Raw genomic sequence first — 17,020 nt, 5'->3', positions numbered from 1 at the left:
AGGAGAGGAACCATGCATGCCACCCTGAGCTGCTTAGAGGAAAAGTGGTATAAAAATGTGAAGGAAGGAATGAATGAATGAATGATGTTTTATGGGGTGACAACAATTGATGGGCCCTGGGTGTCAAATGAGGTAACTATGCCACTGCTTGTTAGGGCTCCTTTTTGTGTCAGGTTAAAGGGGGTGGAGACTCATAACTTGACTCAGGTCAAGCTGTGCTTCACTTGCCCATCTCTGCATATGAGCACCTTATTGGTTGCCTGCTGAGTCACAATAACACATCATAGGCTCTTGGAACAATCTGTCTCATTGGTCAGTTTTGAGTTTAAGAGATTCACTTTTGTTACATAAGGCAGTTGTGTTCTCTTTTTCAGATTAGTTGGCCATAATATATGACAGAATACAGATAAATCAACATGGTTTGTTTCATTACGTTCTTCATGAAATTATTATTCCAATGATATATAACATTGTGCTTTTATTCAGAAATACACATTTTCCAAAAGTTTCCAAAATGTTGGCCACTAGTGGTGCCATGCCCCTGAGGGTGTCATCTGGTCTGGTACACACCTTCCACACACACACCCCTCTGATGCCTCTGAAGGTATATTGAGATCTTTCTCTTTCTGACCCAGCGACCCCACCAGTGCAGCAGAGTAGGGTGCGTATTCTGATCTGATGCACCAGCCTAGAGCTCATTATGACTAAGTGGCCGAGAACTAGATGATGAAAGTTGAAAGAAAACAACCAGTTCTAAGTAACATGACTGAGAAGCAGCGCATCATAATGTTCAGAAGAAGCTGGGTTATTGCATCATGACCAGAAATATCCATGACTGGGAAAAAAAGTAGATACTGCATGCAAATTTCCAATAGTCAAGTAGGCTATAAAGGTCCCTACTTGGAAAAACTGTTCCTCTTGTGAAGGAAGGACTTCTTGGAGGACGATTCTTAGAGGATGGAAACCATTGGGTTCTTTTGGTCACCTGTGCTGTCTTAGCATCATGCCTTTAATATGAACTTGGTATTTCCTTGTTTCCACATTTTGACTTCTGGGTTGTATCTTGCATTATTAACATTATCCGTGGATAGCTACCCAGAAGGTGCAATTATTGCTTCTGAAATGATTTCTCACCCCACCAAATGGATTCAAAAGAATCAGGATGATTAAAAATGTGATATGCTGTGATCCAGTATTCATACTGTATGGATACATATAGAGAGAAAAACATGCAAAACAACTATCATCTTAGAATCCGATTTAATTACTTCTCTTCTCTGTTAGCAGCTGCTTGGAGTTGAGATCTGGTTTTAGCACAATAACATAGCATTTAGGGAGAAAAATGCAAGTCAGGAGGCCAGTGTTGGAGGCCAGGATGGCAAAGACTTCCACGGCCACCACGTCTTTCCCCTTGGTGCTCAGGTAAGCAGGAATGAAGGAGACCCACACACTGCAGAAGACCAGCATGCTGAAGGTGATGGATTTGGCTTCATTGAAAGTATCTGGCAGTTTTCGGGCAAGGAAAGCGACTGTGAAGCTGGTTAGGGCCAGAAAACCAACGTAGCCCAGGACAGAATAGAGCATGATGATTGACCCTTCATTACACTCCACTATGATGTGCTCAGTCTGGGAGTGCATGTCAACATCTGGAAAAGGAGGAGAGGTGTACAGCCATACAGTGCAAATCCCCACTTGAATGAGGGAACAGGAAAGGACAATGGAGTGGGCCACTTTTTTCCCCAGCCATTTCCTCATCCTGTTCCCTGGCTGGGTGGCCATGAAGGCCAGGACCACAGTGGCAGTTTTTGCCAAAACACAAGAAACAGCCACAGAGAAAATGATGCCAAAAGCTGATTGTCGGAGAAGGCAGGACACCTTGCTAGGTTTTCCAAGGAAGAGAAGGGAGGAAAGGTAGCAAAGCAGGATGGAGCTGAGAAGAATGCAGGTGAGGTTTTGATTGTTGGCTTTGACAATGGGAGTGTTCCAGTTCTTTAAGAAGATCAGTATCACCATAACTGTCATTGCTGTAAAGGAAAAAGCAATAGAAACCAAACCAATTCCTAAGGGTTCCTCGTAGTTTAGGAAGGCTGTCTGTTTGGGGATACATTGATCTTGGTTCTTGTTTGGGTACTGATCTTCTGGGCATTTGACGCAATGAGCTGCATCTGAAAAGGACATAAGAACATAAGAACAGCCCCACTGGATCAGGCCATAGGCCCATCTAGTCCAGCTTCCTGTATCTCACAGCGGCCCACCAAATGCCCCAGGGAGCACACCAGATAACAAGAGACCTCATCCTGGTGCTCTCCCCTACATCTGGCATTCTGACTTAACCCATTCCTAAAATCAGGAGGTTGTGCATACACATCATGGCTTGTACCCCATAATGGATTTTTCCTCCAGAAACTTGTCCAATCCCCTTTTAAAGGCATCTAGGCTAGACGCCAGCACCACATCCTGTGGCAAGGAGTTCCACAGACCGACCACACGCTGAGTAAAGAAATATTTTCTTTTGTCTGTTCTAACTCGCCCAACACTCAATTTTAGTGGATGTCTCCTGGTTCTGGTATTATGCGAGAGTGTAAAGAGCATCTCCCTATCCACTCTGTCCATCCCCTGCATAATTTTGTATGTCTCAATCATGTCCCCCCTCAGGCGTCTCTTTTCTAGGCTGAAGAGGCCCAAACGCCGTAGCCTTTCCTCATAAGGAAGGTGCCCCAGCCCCGTAATCATCTTAGTTGCTCTCTTTTGCACCTTTTCCATTTCCACTATGTCTTTTTTGAGATGCGGCGACCAGAACTGGACACAATACTCCAGGTGTGGCCTTACCATCGATTTGTACAACGGCATTATAATACTAACCGTTTTGTTCTCAATACCCTTCCTAATGATCCCAAGCATAGAATTGGCCTTCTTCACTGCCGCCACACATTGGCTCGACACTTTCATCGACCTGTCCACCACCACCCCAAGATCTCTCTCCTGATCTGTCACAGACAGCTCAGAACCCATCAGCCTATATGTGAAGTTTTGATTTTTTGCCCCAATGTGCATGACTTTACACTTACTGACATTGAAGCGCATCTGCCATTTTGCTGCCCATTCTGCCAGTCTGGAGAGATCCTTCTGGAGCTCCTCACAATTGCTTCTGGTCTTTACCACTCGGAAAAGTTTGGTGTCGTCTGCAAACTTAGCCACTTCACTGCTCAACCCTGTCTCCAGGTCATTTATGAAGAGGTTGAAAAGCACCGGTCCCAGGACAGATCCTTGGGGCACACCGCTTTTCACCTCTCTCCATTGTGAAATTTGCCCATTGACACCCACTCTCTGCTTCCTGGCCTCCAACCAGTTCTCAATCCACGAGAGGACCTGTCCTCTAATTCCCTGACTGTGGAGTTTTTTCAGTAGCCTTTGGTGAGGGACCGTGTCAAACGCCTTCTGAAAGTCCAGATATATAATGTCCACGGGTTCTCCCGCATCCACATGCCTGTTGACCTTTTCAAAGAATTCTATAAGGTTTGTGAGGCAAGACTTACCCTTACAGAAGCCATGCTGACTCTCCCTCAGCAAGGCCTGTTCGTCTATGTGTTTTGAGATCCTATCTTTGATGAGGCATTCCACCATCTTACCCGGTATAGATGTTAGGCTGACCGGCCTATAGTTTCCCGGGTCCCCCCTCTTTCCCTTTTTAAAAATAGGCGTGACATTTGCTATCCTCCAATCTTCTGGTACCGTGGCCGTTTTGAGGGACAAGTTGCATACCTTAGTCAAGAGATCTGCAACTTCATTCTTCAATTCCTTAATAACCCTTGGGTGTATGCCATCAGGGCCCGGTGACTTATTGATCTTTAATTTATCAATGAGGTCTGAAACATCTTCTCTTTTAACCTCTATCTGACTTAACTCCTCGGTCAGGAGGGGCCGTTCGGGCAGCGGTATCTGCCCGAGGTCTTCTGCCATGAAGACAGATGCAAAGAACTCATTTAATTTTTCTGCCATCTCTAAGTCTCCTTTTATCTCCCCTTTCCCTCCCTCACCATCCAGAGGGCCAACCGCTTCTCTGGCGGGTTTCCTGCTTCTAACATATTTGAAGAAGCTTTTATTATTCCCCTTAATGTTGCTGGCCATGCGTTCCTCATAGTCTCGCTTGGCCTCCCCTATCACCTTCTTACATTTCTTTTGCCACAGTTTATGTTCCTTTTTATTCTCTTCATTAGGGCAAGACTTCCATTTACGGAAGGAAGCTTCCTTGCCCTTCACAGCCTCTCTAACTTGGCTGGTTAGCCATGCGGGCACCCTCCTGGATTTAGTGGAACCCTTCTTTCTTTGCGGTATACACCTCTGCTGGGCCTCTATTACTGTTGTTTTAAGCAGCCTCCATGCACTCTGGAGAGACTGGACTCTTTTTACCCTCCCTTTCAACCTCCCCTGGCAACTCAACTCTCTGACAAAGAGAGTGTCAGTAGCTCTATGAATCCAGAAGAATGATGGAAGGTTGAAAGCAAACGTTGGACAAGAATTCCTCATTTTCCTGGTGAACAATGCTTAGTATCAGGGGAATGACAAAACGCAGCAAGTGACAGGCACCAGTGGAGTTAAGTGCACTGAACTGTGTAATGGACTGCCTCTGAGGTCTTTCAAGGTTCCTCCCTTGTTATCATTGTAACCAGTTTCCCTTTAAGAAACCGTGCATCATGATTTAAGTATTCAGAGAAGAACAGACCATACCTAGGCATATGTTATGGTGTTAGGTTGGACAAATATTTGCAAATATTTCCTGTAAATTCAGGGCACTGTCAATCACCTGTCTGGTTAGATATCATGTCATCTGGACACGAAGTACAATCATAGCAACAGAGGGCTTTCCCTTCTCGAACCGTCTTGCTGTGTCCGACACGGCAGCTCTCAACACAGGTTGAACCAGGCGGATTCTAAGAAGAAAGAAGGGGAAGAAACGCTGAAGCAAACATTTGATGCCCACCACCACGACCATCCTTCTCTTTCAGTGCACTTCAGCTTATCAAGAACAGGAGATCAACTTGGTCCTGACCAGCAACAGAGAACTCCCCTTTTGCCAGTGACTTGCTGTAGACTCCTGTGGTATTTGACTACATGGAGAGTCGGCAGAGAGATTTGTTTTTCCTACTGGGTCTCAAAGCAGTTCAGACCACAGTCCAAAAGAAGTAGGAAATACACCAGGATTTGGTTTAATCCCAAAGTGCCTTTTTGCTAGCAGAAAACTCAGCGTGCTTTTATTTCATCAGGGAATTGGCAATTGCACTGGCATTCCTGGCCCCTGTGCTGCCTGGTGTCAGGATCAGAGAATACTGCCCCCCCTCACCGGTTGCCACCCCTTACCATCGCGTCCAGGTCACACGTGGTCTCCTCTGGCCCTCTGGAGTTCTTATAAGGGCTTTAAACATAAGGGCTTTTAGAAGCCTTCCAGAGGATTCAGAAGGCCTCTGGAGGCAGGAGGAGACCATATGCAACTTCCCCGGCCCCCAGAAGGTCTCTGAAGGGCAGCTGAAAGTGGTGAAAGTGGTGGTCGGGAGGCATGGATTGAGGGATGGATGCTGGCAGGGGGTAGAGGGGTGGAACCCTGGGACGTCTGTCCCCCTTTACCCTCCATGGTACACGAGTGGCCAATAGCAATTAGATTCTGAATGGGGTAGCATCTAAGAATAAAAAGAATGGGACAGAAGAGGAAGCTGTCTTTTAATACTCAACACTAGGGACATCCTCCTTTTTTCTGTGTGTTTCAACTTGTGAAAAGGTGGGGCCCTCCTGTGAGTGGGGCCCAACTCAAACCCCAGCTATCTGATATTTTTCTCAATATAGGTATATTTATTAACCATCTTTTCCTCAATATAGATATTTGGTTAATCAACTTGATAGGCTATGTGCCTTGTAAATATGTTTAAAATGATTTTATTCTGTGTCTGTAGAGGACAGGAAAGACCCAGTACAAGTTTAGATTAAAGTGGATGAGGATATTTACTTTAGTCATGTGTACTAATGGTGTAGTCGTAGCAATCCTACAAAACCTGGATAATACCGATCTGTGACTCTAAGGCTGCAGTCTAATTCAGTGTTTCTCAAACTGTTGGTCAGGACACATTAGGTGAGTTGCGACCCAATTTTGGATGGGTCCCCATTCATTTCAATGTGCATTCTATTTTTAATAGACTTTATGCTACCATGGTATGTATGTTGGGGAAATGTTTCAGATCTGTAATTTTAAAAGCATGTATATGCTTTTAACAGTGATAGTCAATGGGTCTTACTCGAGGTAAGTGCGGATAGATTTAGAGCTTCTGGGATGTTTGGGGAAAATAGATCAGTTAAAATTCATTTGGATAATAACTTTAGGTATATGTACTAATGGCTTGTTTCAGCATTCCTTCAAGACTTGTACAATACCAACTGTGACTGTAAGGCTGCAATCCTATATACACTTTCCCGGCAGTAAGCCCAATTCAACCTAGTGAGACTGATTTCTGAGTAGTCAGGTATACAATTGCACTTCAGGGGTAAAATCCTTTGGTCACCCTGCACTGCTAGGACTCACATTCCAGCATTGCAGGACACATTCTGGCTGCCATAAATGGAGACTCAAGTAAGTTGTTGGCAGGGTTGGGTATTGGGCAGAGAGGAGGAGTAATTGGGCACTTCAGGGGAGGAACAGGGGTCGGTCAGGGAGGGAAGGGGTTGATCTGGTGGGAGTCATGCATGTCAAATCCTATCCCCTAGTTTTCAAGCTTCCCCACTCTCGGGCTCTCCTCGGGCTGATACCAGTTATAGAGCTGGCATAGGTAAAAGGAGACCTCTAGGCTATAAAGGGGTCTATAGAGAGGTCAGGGGAAAGTATGCTCCTTTACATCTCAAAGGCCTCTCCATCCTGCCCCCACCATAGCATGCAATGCATGCCTCCAGGAATGCTGTCATGTTCAGGAATGTTCCCAAGCAAATGAAGAGGTCACCTTGCTGAAGGATTTTCAGCCCTACCTGCTGAAATCTGCTATTCCACACAATGGCCTCATCATGGATGGTAAAATCTTGACTTGGAGAAAACTTTCCAGCTGGGATCTTAAGGAAGGATTGATTGGGGAAAGTGACCCAGTTGATGACATCAAGTCCAGAAGACAGTCCCTCTTTGGCAAACCAGACTTCATGGCCAGCACCATTGTTAAAGTGGACATTCTTCAAAAAAAAGTGCATCTAGATTGGACAAAAATAAAAAACACCTGATACCTTCAATATATATTGCGCACTGTGTTACCAAACCCCTGGTCAGAAAAGGCACCTGTAAACCTGAGATGTTCAAGTTAAAAGAACTTTTTTCATTTATTGAAACGTATTAGAATACGCTTGGCAGATCTTCCTCATCTTCTTCTCCTCTCAGCTAACCATCATGTCCAACTTGTCCACATCTATGGGCCCAATCCAAACTTTGCAGCACTGATGGAACTATGCCAATGGGGCCTGCTCTGCATCCTGCAGTGTGGGGGAAGTCACAGAGGCCTTGTCAAGGTCAGGGAACAATTGTTCCTTTACTTGGGGCTACAGTGCAGCTCATTGGTGCTGTAAACTTGCCTGCTTACACTTGAGGAGCCTCTCCTTGCTTCTGCTTTCTCGGTTGTAAAGAGAGCCTCATCAGGTGGAAGCAGGCGGGGCAGCTGTGGCACTTTTCCATGGGCTACAAAGGGGCAGTTCTGTCTCACCTGTGGCTTGAATCACACGTTCCTGTTATATTCCACTTTTCTTACATTTTGGAACTTAAGGCATCAACCCTATTAGGTTTCCTAGGAGTCAACCCCATTGAACGCAATGGACTTACATCTGAGTAGACATGCATAGGCTTGGGCTGTAAAGCAATGTGCATGGGATATCCAAGAGGTCTGTCATCAAAGTCCTGCAAGCTTCAGATCTGCTTAGCTTTAGCAATATGCCCCCCCCCATGTGCCTGGGAACATGATTTCACCCACACCACCCACTCAATCCACAGCAAGTTTACATAGAAGTGATTTCTACTGTGCTTCAATTATCTTCCTAGTAAGTGTGCTTGGGATTGCACCATACATAACAGTTTCAATACAGTGAGGAATATACCTGCCAGGGTTCAATGTTCAAAGGTTTGCCTGTGTCTCCGTTCAGCATTCTTTTCGGCCTGGACGTATATATGGCATTTAAAGCATGTGCTACAGCATAGAGACCATTGTAAATACGGTAGCTCACATCACTCATCTCCATCTCAAATACAGTCTGAGGCAGGCTCTCCAGTTTCTCCTCTCCGGTACAGTGTTTACAAGTTTTAATTTTCACATCACCGCAACACCTGAATGCCAATTTGTAAAAAAAGCAGAGAAAATGTGCAAGTGACTTTTTAGGCTTTAGAGTCTGAAGGAAGTCTTGGAATCCTGGCACGGCCTTCACGGAGGTTGTGAAAGACAAAGTCCCATGGAATGTTTTTGCACAGAAGCCCTCAGTGTAAACAGTGCTGACGAAATCCCACTGAGGTGACGTGATCCAAACCTTCCCTATAAGATGTTTATGTATAAATTCAGCTAGATATAAAAGGAGTGCCAATGGTTCCAGAGTCTGAGAGTCCCCGTCAACAATAACAACGTTGGCTGTCGTGGATAAAAGTGTGGAGCGTATCCTCCATATATTTTGCAAGAATGTATTTTGAGTGGGATCTGAATTAAGATCCTTGGCTCCAGTCCTTTCTAAGAAGGCAACACAAATGCTGTTCCGAGTTAGCAGTGGTGTAAGCCTCTGCAGAAATCCTTCTCCATTATCATCGTCTGAAACAATGAGACCAATCCATGTCCATTGGAAATGCAGCAGTAGCTGGACTATGCCGGTGTGCAGAGTACCTTCCCTTATTGCCATCCAGTATAAAGAAGGGAAATTATTTTTTGTGACTGGTTTCTCATACGTACCATAAGTAATCTAATGGGGGAAAACATGGCTTATAACAGCTTAGAAAATTAACCACCGTTTTCCAAACTAAAGTACTTATTGTACAATCCAGACTTTTGCTTATCAATGATATGCTAAGTGTACTGAATAATGTATCTGTCTATACATTCCCATCATTAAATTATAGTAAGTCTGTAATTGTATGCACAGTTTCCTGGGAGGAAGCCCCATAGACAGTGGCTTAGCTAAGGGGGTACAGGGGGTAGCAGTTGCACTGGGCATCAAGCTTTAGCAGGACAGCAAGCTGAGCTTGACACTAGTGACCAAAGTTGTGAAAATATTGGTATGTATGAATAATAGCATCATGTTATATATCATTGGAAAGGTAACTTAATGCAGAATGCGATGAAAAAAAAATGGCATTGGAATATCTGTATTCTATCAAAAGTTGTGGCCAATTAAGCAGAAAATAAAAACAACTTTGACCCCAGGTAGCAAACAGATGCCTTAGCAATGCCACTGAGGCAGCAGAGCAAGTGGGTGGTGAGCTGCTGGAGGAGGAGGTGTGCTCCTCCAGTTTTCACTTTTTTTAAAGCCAGGGTGTGACATCACTTCCAGTTGTGACATCACTTCCGGGGAAACATTTTGAACTTAGCACTGGACTACACAATCATTAGCTATGCCACTGCCCATAGAACACAATGAGACTTACTTGTGTACTTCTGAGTAGTCATGCATAGGGTTGTGCTCCAAATGAGTTACAACACATTTCCTTTTACCTTGTCCACAAGCCATCACTTAATGTCCTGAAATGGGTAACATATTTGATTCATATCAAGCTATTGTTTTGCCAAGCTTCAAGTTCCCATTTTTTAAAAGATTAAAATCACTTCTATGGTTTGTATCGCTAGAATATGAGACATGACTAAGCAATATTGAAATTTGTGTGATAGGATTGGGGTGCTTAAGCTTAAGAACAGTATATATAACTGGCTGCATTTATGACACATTTTCTTGGGATTCAAACCTGGGTGCTATACACTGAAAAGCATGTTTAGGGCAGGAGGTCTGGCTCAGTGGTGGAGCTGCTGCCTTGTATCCCTGAAGATCTGGGGACACCAGTTCGGAAAAACCAGAAGTATCTGGGAGCTCTCGACATGCTGATAAGGAGTTGACCATCAGTGGCAGGGAGGAGTTGCTGTCAAGTTGCATTGGAGGCGAAGCAGCCAGAGGGAGGCCAGACTGGGAAGGAATTCAGCTGTAATGAGGCTTTCTATGAAAGATCAGAACTATTCTATTATAAAGGTTCCTACAGGGTTTAGAAAACCTTGCTATGCAAACCACCTTGAATTAAAGTCTGAGGAGAAATCGGATGACCAAGAAAGGCGGTATATAAATACCAACATTAGTATTGTCAGGTGTCTTGTGGGGGCGAGGCGGTTGTTGTCTGTGGAGCTTGGTTCCCTTCCTCCCAGGCCTTCCCAGCAAGGGAGAGGAGGCCTAACGAAGGGTGGAGGTGAGTGCCTCTGGAGCCTCAGCTGGGTGACCAAAGGGAAGGGGTCACAGCACCCTTATCCTCCTCTCTGTCTCTTGAAGGTGGTGTTCACCAGTGGGGCAGCAGGAACCGCTCCACACCTTGCCCTCCTGATCCTCATCACAGGCCTCTGTTATGAAGCCCTCTCTGCTCCCCCCTTCCTCCCTCACCCTCCTCCCACTTCCTTACAGGGGCCTGGGGCTCTGGTCCCTGCCTCCCTTCTTTCCCTCGTGTTTGGTGGAACAGGCAGCTGGGCGGGCGCTCCCAGGGTCCAGGCAGCCTCTCCTCCTCCTCTTTGGCTGTTGCTGTCAGTGGGGGGGGTCCCTCCCCAGCCTCTCCAGGTCAGTCAGGGAGGGAGGGAGGCAGCGACCCCGACTATTATTATTATTATTATTATTATTATTATTATTATTATTATTATTATTATTATTATTATTATTATTATTATGAGCTGGAGGTCTCTCTGCCCACATCTGGGTTACAGATCAGTCATGTTATGTCCTCCTATACAACTGAGATCTCAAGAACCTCCTCAAATGGTTATTTCTTCTGAAAAAACGATTTAATTATTGCACTGCATTGCCCCTTTGCAATACTTTTCAAGCTAAAAAAAGGCATTCACTGATAAAGTCCCAAATAATATAAGAAGTGAAGAGCGGTTTTATGCCACCCATTCATGCATCCAAATGTACATACCTGTGGAAACTTGTAGTGGCTAAGAATGTTGGCCATTTGGATGACATACTCTACCGTGAATCCCCCAATGAAAGACAAGACATCACCTTTCTTACCACACTTGTAATTGGGTACATTCCTTTGTTGTTTGAAGAGTAGATCCAGGATGGACTTAGATGTGGCCATTCCTTCAAAAAAGTTGTCATAGATTTTAAAGCCCAAGGTCACGTTGGGCAAGAGGTTGGGATTCCTATTGATCTCATGAATGGCAAAAAGGAAGGCCAGGACATGCTGATAATGCTTGTACTCTATTCTGAAATTAGATTGACATTGAGGCAAAGATAAGGTCTAGCACATTGTCATGTGCGCCACATATACATTTACAGTAGTACCACCCACAATGGCATTTCCTTGAGTACTCTTTTGCTATAGTTTTGTTCATCCTGGGCATGACTGACAGCTATTGTCAATCAGAGCAGTGTATTCTGGGCAGTCATTGTCAGGTTCTTGTTCCATTAAGAACAATGTCTTTTTAGTGCTGGTTTGCACAGCACTCAATTTTAGGGGACAATGACACCTACAATATTGGATATTTGCTTGTACAGTGAAAAACATCATTCCAAGTACAATGAGAAAAGGAAACAAAACTAAAGAGGTGTAAGGAAGAGGGGTGCAGCAATGGAGTTGTTCATCTGAGCAGAACAAAAATAATTGTGTAAGGGAACATTTCTTTCTTTGTTCTGAAGTAAGTCTTAGCTGCTGCAATGGATCTACTGTGACTGTGATTTTGCTGCTGCAAGTCCAAGCGGATATGTGTAGGTAGTTTGTGGCCAGAAAGGGAGATAGGATATAAATGGAGGTGCTTTCAAAGATATCCGCTCTCTTCCTGACCATGGCATTGCCCCAACCCCACCCAACAGACAAGAGAAGGGAGAAGAAGCAGCAAGAAGAGCAAAAACAACCACTGGGCTGCAAATGCGTGTCTAACCCAGTTGCAGCTGAACTTCTGCATCCTGAACTACAGTTCCAGCTACAATGATATCTCTGTGGCTGGCATCCTGATGGAACCTCACAGGAACCTCACTCAGGAACTTGGGTGCAGGAATGGAGTTGTTCATCTGACCAGAACAAAAATGATTACATAAGGGAACATTTCTTCCTCTATCTTGAAGTAATTCTTAGCTGCCGCAATGGATCTACTCAGACCTGTGCCAGTGATTTTGTTCTTGCAAGTCCAAGTGGATAAATGCACTTAGTCTGTGGCCAGGAAAGGGGTAGGATATAAACAGAGCTGCTTTCAATGCTCTCCACTCCCTTCCTGGCCATGCCACAGCCCCATCCCCAAACTGTTCTTCCCGGCAAGCTGCACCTGTTGAAATGCAACCCCAGTGCAGTCTTTTGTTCCCTAGTCTTCATGTTTCAAGTAGAGTGATGGCCACCAAACACAAAATAACTTACGTGAAATTGACTCCCTCCATTGCTGGTAGTCTCTGAAAATTGATTGCAGTGTGTACAGGACATATAAGAGATAAGACTCCACCAATGACAGCATCACCTAGCCTAGTATCACCATAGCTTCCTTCCAATTCACATTTACTGGGCACATCCTCCCAACAGACAAGAGAAGGGAGAAGCAGCAGCAAGAAGAGCAAAAACAACCACTGGGCTGCAAATGCATGTCTAACCCAGCTGCATCTGAACTTCTGCATCCTGAACTACAGTTCCAGCTACAATGATATCTCTATGGCAGGTGCCTTGATAGAACCTCACTCTGGAGCCACATGGAAGCAGCATGTGTGGTCACAGAGTTTCCTCCTGAAATGTTTGACTGGTGTGGCGAGCTAAAGAAGAGATGCCTGATCAATCTTTGTTCCACCATTGAGCACTGACACAGTTCAGAATAAATCCATCTCCTTTAGAAATACAGATGTATTTCTTACGGACTACCCAAGGAAGGAAATTACAGTACTGGATGATTACAGAGTACCTAAACACCTCCCTGATTGTCCTTGTGAAATGAATAACATACATGTTTACGAAGATCAAACAGTATGTAATTTTGGGAAGGGCAGTCTGAACTGGGATCATGGTGAGATGTGAGATGTGTGTTGCCTTTGCTGCGATTCCAGTTCTGATTTCACCCCTCATTACAGAACAGCTACGCTCTGGTCAATAAAACTGATAAGGGAATGCTACGCAGGTGGGCCCAATCATATTATACTACAAATAAAACATGGCCTGTTGGTATTTTAATAGCAGTGGGAACAACATTTAATAAACAGAACAATGGTAGATGGGGGGGCTTTAGGACTTTAGGGCTTATAGTTACACTTCCAATCATGCCCCTGTGTGAACACTTAAATGGAAAGAAAGTTCCCAATAGCTGTCAATGCAAACACTCTTCAGTTTAAAATAGTGCAGTAGTTCCCAAACTGTGAGTCTGAAACCCACCAGTGGGGCATGACCCAATTTTTGATTGGTTGCAAAACTGACAGGGCAGATTGTGCATCAAGGGTTAAATAAGCTGCTAATTGGGGGGTGGGGGCACTGCTGGGCACATTCTCCCAACAGGGAAGAGAAGGGAGAAGCAGCAGCAGGAAGAACAGAAATAGCCACAGGGCTGCAAATGCATGTCTAACCCAGCTGCATCTGAACTTCTGCATCCTGAACTACAGTTCCAGCTACAATGATGTCTCTGTGGCTGGCATCCTGATGGAACCTCACAGGAACCTCACTCAGCAGCATGTGTGGTCACAGAAATGTCTCCCCAAAAGGTTTTGAAAAAGAAATGTTTGGTGATCTCTGTTCCTCCGTGATACAGTTCAGAATAGATCCACCTCCATTTGAAATATGGATGCATTTCTTACCAACTGCACAAGGAAGGAAATCACAGTACTTTGGATAATTACAGAGTATCTAAACATCTCCCTGATCGTCTTTATGAAATGAAAAACATACATGTTTACAAAGATCATACGGTATACAATTTTGTGGAAGGGAGTCTGAATTGGGATCATGGTGTGATGTGGGTTGCCTTCGTTGTGATCCCCATTCAGATTTCACCTCTATCCATAGATTAATTGCTATATGTTAGATAAATCTGATAAAGGAGTGCTCGGCAGATGGGCCAAATTTTATTACACTACATATGAAAAATGATCTGTTGAAATTTTTTAAAGAAATGGTGGGGATAGTATTTAATGTAACAAAACAATGGTGGATGGTAGGGGTGTTTAGGATTTTAGGACATATGGTTGCATTTCCAGTCATGCCCCTGTGTGAACATTTAAACAGAAAGAAGCACCAAATGGTTTGTCAATGCAAACCTTGTTCTGTTTCAAATCGTGCAGCAGTTCCCAAACTGGGAGTCTGAAACCCACCAGTGGGACTTGACCCCATTTTTGTTTGGTTGTGAAACTGACAGGGGAGACTGTGCATCAAGGGTGCAACAAGCTGCTTATCAGGTTGGGGGAGAGCACTCCTGCCCAATCACCATTATAGCCACATTCCTTGGCATTTAGAAATCAGGCTGCAGCCTCTAGGGCCTCTAAAACGTTTGCAAACCAATGGAATATTGTATAGTGGTGAGATCAGGAGCGCATCTTTTTAGATTGTGAGCCCTTTTTGGACAGGGAGCCATTTAGTTATTTGATTTTTCTCTGTAAACCAGTTTGTGAACTTTTAGTTGAAAAGCGGTATATAAATACTGTTAATAATAATAATAATAATAATAATAATAATAATAATAATAAGGTGTGGAACCAAAGCAAAGTCCTAAAGAACTGTGGCCACATCCTCAAACTGTTGCTCCATTTGCCAGTCCCTCCAGCTGCTATTTGACTTATAAAAAAATAAAAAAGAAGGCAAAGCAGCCACCGCATGCTATGAATTTAGTGTTATATATTATTTACTCTGGCACTAACTCAGGTCTGAGGCCACTGACTCGGAAACGAGTCCCCATGCAGGCAGAATCAAGTCTGGCTCTGTCTGGGTGTGCTTGCTTACTTTTCCTGAGGTGTGAAAGACATTGTGGGGCCATCATTCAGACCGGGAAGCAGCAGGGCATTTCCAGCCAGGAGGCAGGGAAGACTTAATGTTTTGGTTTTGCATTGAGAAGGAGGTGGGGGGAGGCAGCTGGGCTCTCTTGTCCATCTCTAAAGGAACCAGTGATAATTGGAAGGTTTTATCCCTGGACGAGTGAGGGAAGAAGGCGGCGGGGGTGGTGGTGGTGGTAATTCACAGCCATCCGGGAGTCATGGCATGGTTTCAGCAGGCTCATTGAATGACTGGTCACAAGGAAACTACTTATGAGTAGAGCTGCAAAGGAGTGGGTCATACTGGTAAGCCTGCCCACTGATGCATGTGACCCTCCTCCCTCGTGCCACTTCTGTCTGCGCACTCACAGTTTGTTCCACCCCCTCCCACCTTGTTTACAGATATGATGGGGACATCAGGGGAGTATTAAATGAGAACTGCAACATACACAAAAACACACACCCTGGCAGCAGCTCCGTTTTTGTCCACAGAGATGCAGTTGCCTTTTTTACCTAAAAACTCAGGACTTAAGTCTTTTAGAGTCCCCAGAATGCAACTCAGAAAGTCCGCTTGTTTGGCTCCTTTTCGAGTCAAGTTAAAGGGGGTGGAGACTCATAACCTGACTCAAGTCAAGCTGAGGGTGTCATCTGGTCTGGTACACACCTTCAATGCCCCCGCCCTCCCGTGATAGCACTGAAGGTATATCGAGATCTCTCTCTTTCAGTACTGCAGAGTTGGGTGCTTATTCTGATCAGGTGCATCAGCCCAGAGCTCATTGTGACTATGTGGCTGAGACCTAGATGATGAACATTGAAAGAAAAGGGCCAATTATAGGTGTACTGCAGTAACATTACTGAGATGTAGTGCTTCATAAAGCTCAGAAAAAGCTGGGTTATTGGAGCACGACCAGAAATATCTCTGAATGGAAAAAATAGAAAATATAGCATGGAATTGCATCTAACCAATGTGAACACTCTATGCTCATAAGGACACAGTAACAAAGTTAAATGTGCTGGCATAACACCTGCTTTCATTAAAATCTTAAAATTCTGTGGGGAACAAACTTGACTCACTCTGCTATAAAGAAGTTCGGTATGGATGTCCAAAAATCTCCTTTTAATTAAGTGATTTGCCAACTTAAAGGGCAGTGCATCCAGCACCCCTACATCAATGCCAATTATCCTGATCTTATGAAGAACCCCTGTAGATCCCACCGGGGTAAGTAAATCCCTTAAGAGCTCAAATAAAAGGCTATTCTGACTAGACATGTAATAAACTCTTAGCCAAAATTTAAAAGTCCTCAACCAAGCCCGATTATTGTCCTGTCTGTAACAAAGGTAACACATTTGGGTAGATCCAAGACTTTCCACAGAAAAACAGATTGAATTTGTTCTAAGGAACAATTCATCTCCTTAATCCAGATTGGAGCACCATGCAGGATCTGGGGGATAATTTTGGCATTGAGTACCTTCAGAGATGCAGAGACATAAGCACCCCCTCTAGAAAAGTGGAAACGTAAAATATTCTGCACCATCAATGATTCATCCTGATTTTACAGTATCTAGTCCAAGTAAGATTGTACGACAAGTGAATGCCAAAATAAGCTGTTGGTGCCAATTCAGTGCCAGCAGCTGATTACCCCCCTCCCCGCCTCGTTCCTCCAGGCTGAGGCTTAGCCGCGGTTAGTTATCGCGGCTGGGGTGAGGCGGGGCCAGAGCACCAGCCTGGAGCGCGCACACCAGCTGGGCTCAGTTCGCTCCCAGCTGGCAACAAGGACAGATGCGTCTGTCTCAGAGGGAGCAAACTCGGGGCAGACTCACGGCTCCGCCAGCGGCAGCGCGATGCCCATGGTGG

The 17,020-nt window shown here is 44.7% G+C and overlaps 1 protein-coding gene across 1 annotated transcript; it reads right to left on the bottom strand.

Moving 5' to 3' along the window:
• Positions 1-1,260: 1,260 nt before the first annotated feature.
• LOC136652588 (vomeronasal type-2 receptor 26-like) lies at positions 1,261-17,015 on the bottom strand. Its single transcript, XM_066629520.1, has 4 exons — positions 16,987-17,015; positions 5,359-5,413; positions 4,805-4,931; positions 1,261-2,165 (listed from the first exon to the last, which is right to left on the bottom strand). Exons 1-4 carry the CDS (start codon positions 17,013-17,015, stop codon positions 1,261-1,263), a joined length of 1,116 nt encoding a protein of 371 aa, XP_066485617.1.
• Between the last annotated feature and the right edge of the window lie 5 nt (positions 17,016-17,020).

This window comes from Tiliqua scincoides, chromosome 5 (assembly GCF_035046505.1).
Source record: "Tiliqua scincoides isolate rTilSci1 chromosome 5, rTilSci1.hap2, whole genome shotgun sequence".
NCBI lineage: Eukaryota > Metazoa > Chordata > Lepidosauria > Squamata > Scincidae > Tiliqua > Tiliqua scincoides.
The sequence above is the reverse complement of the archived record's forward strand: the minus strand, read 5'-3'. Positions and strand labels throughout refer to the sequence as shown.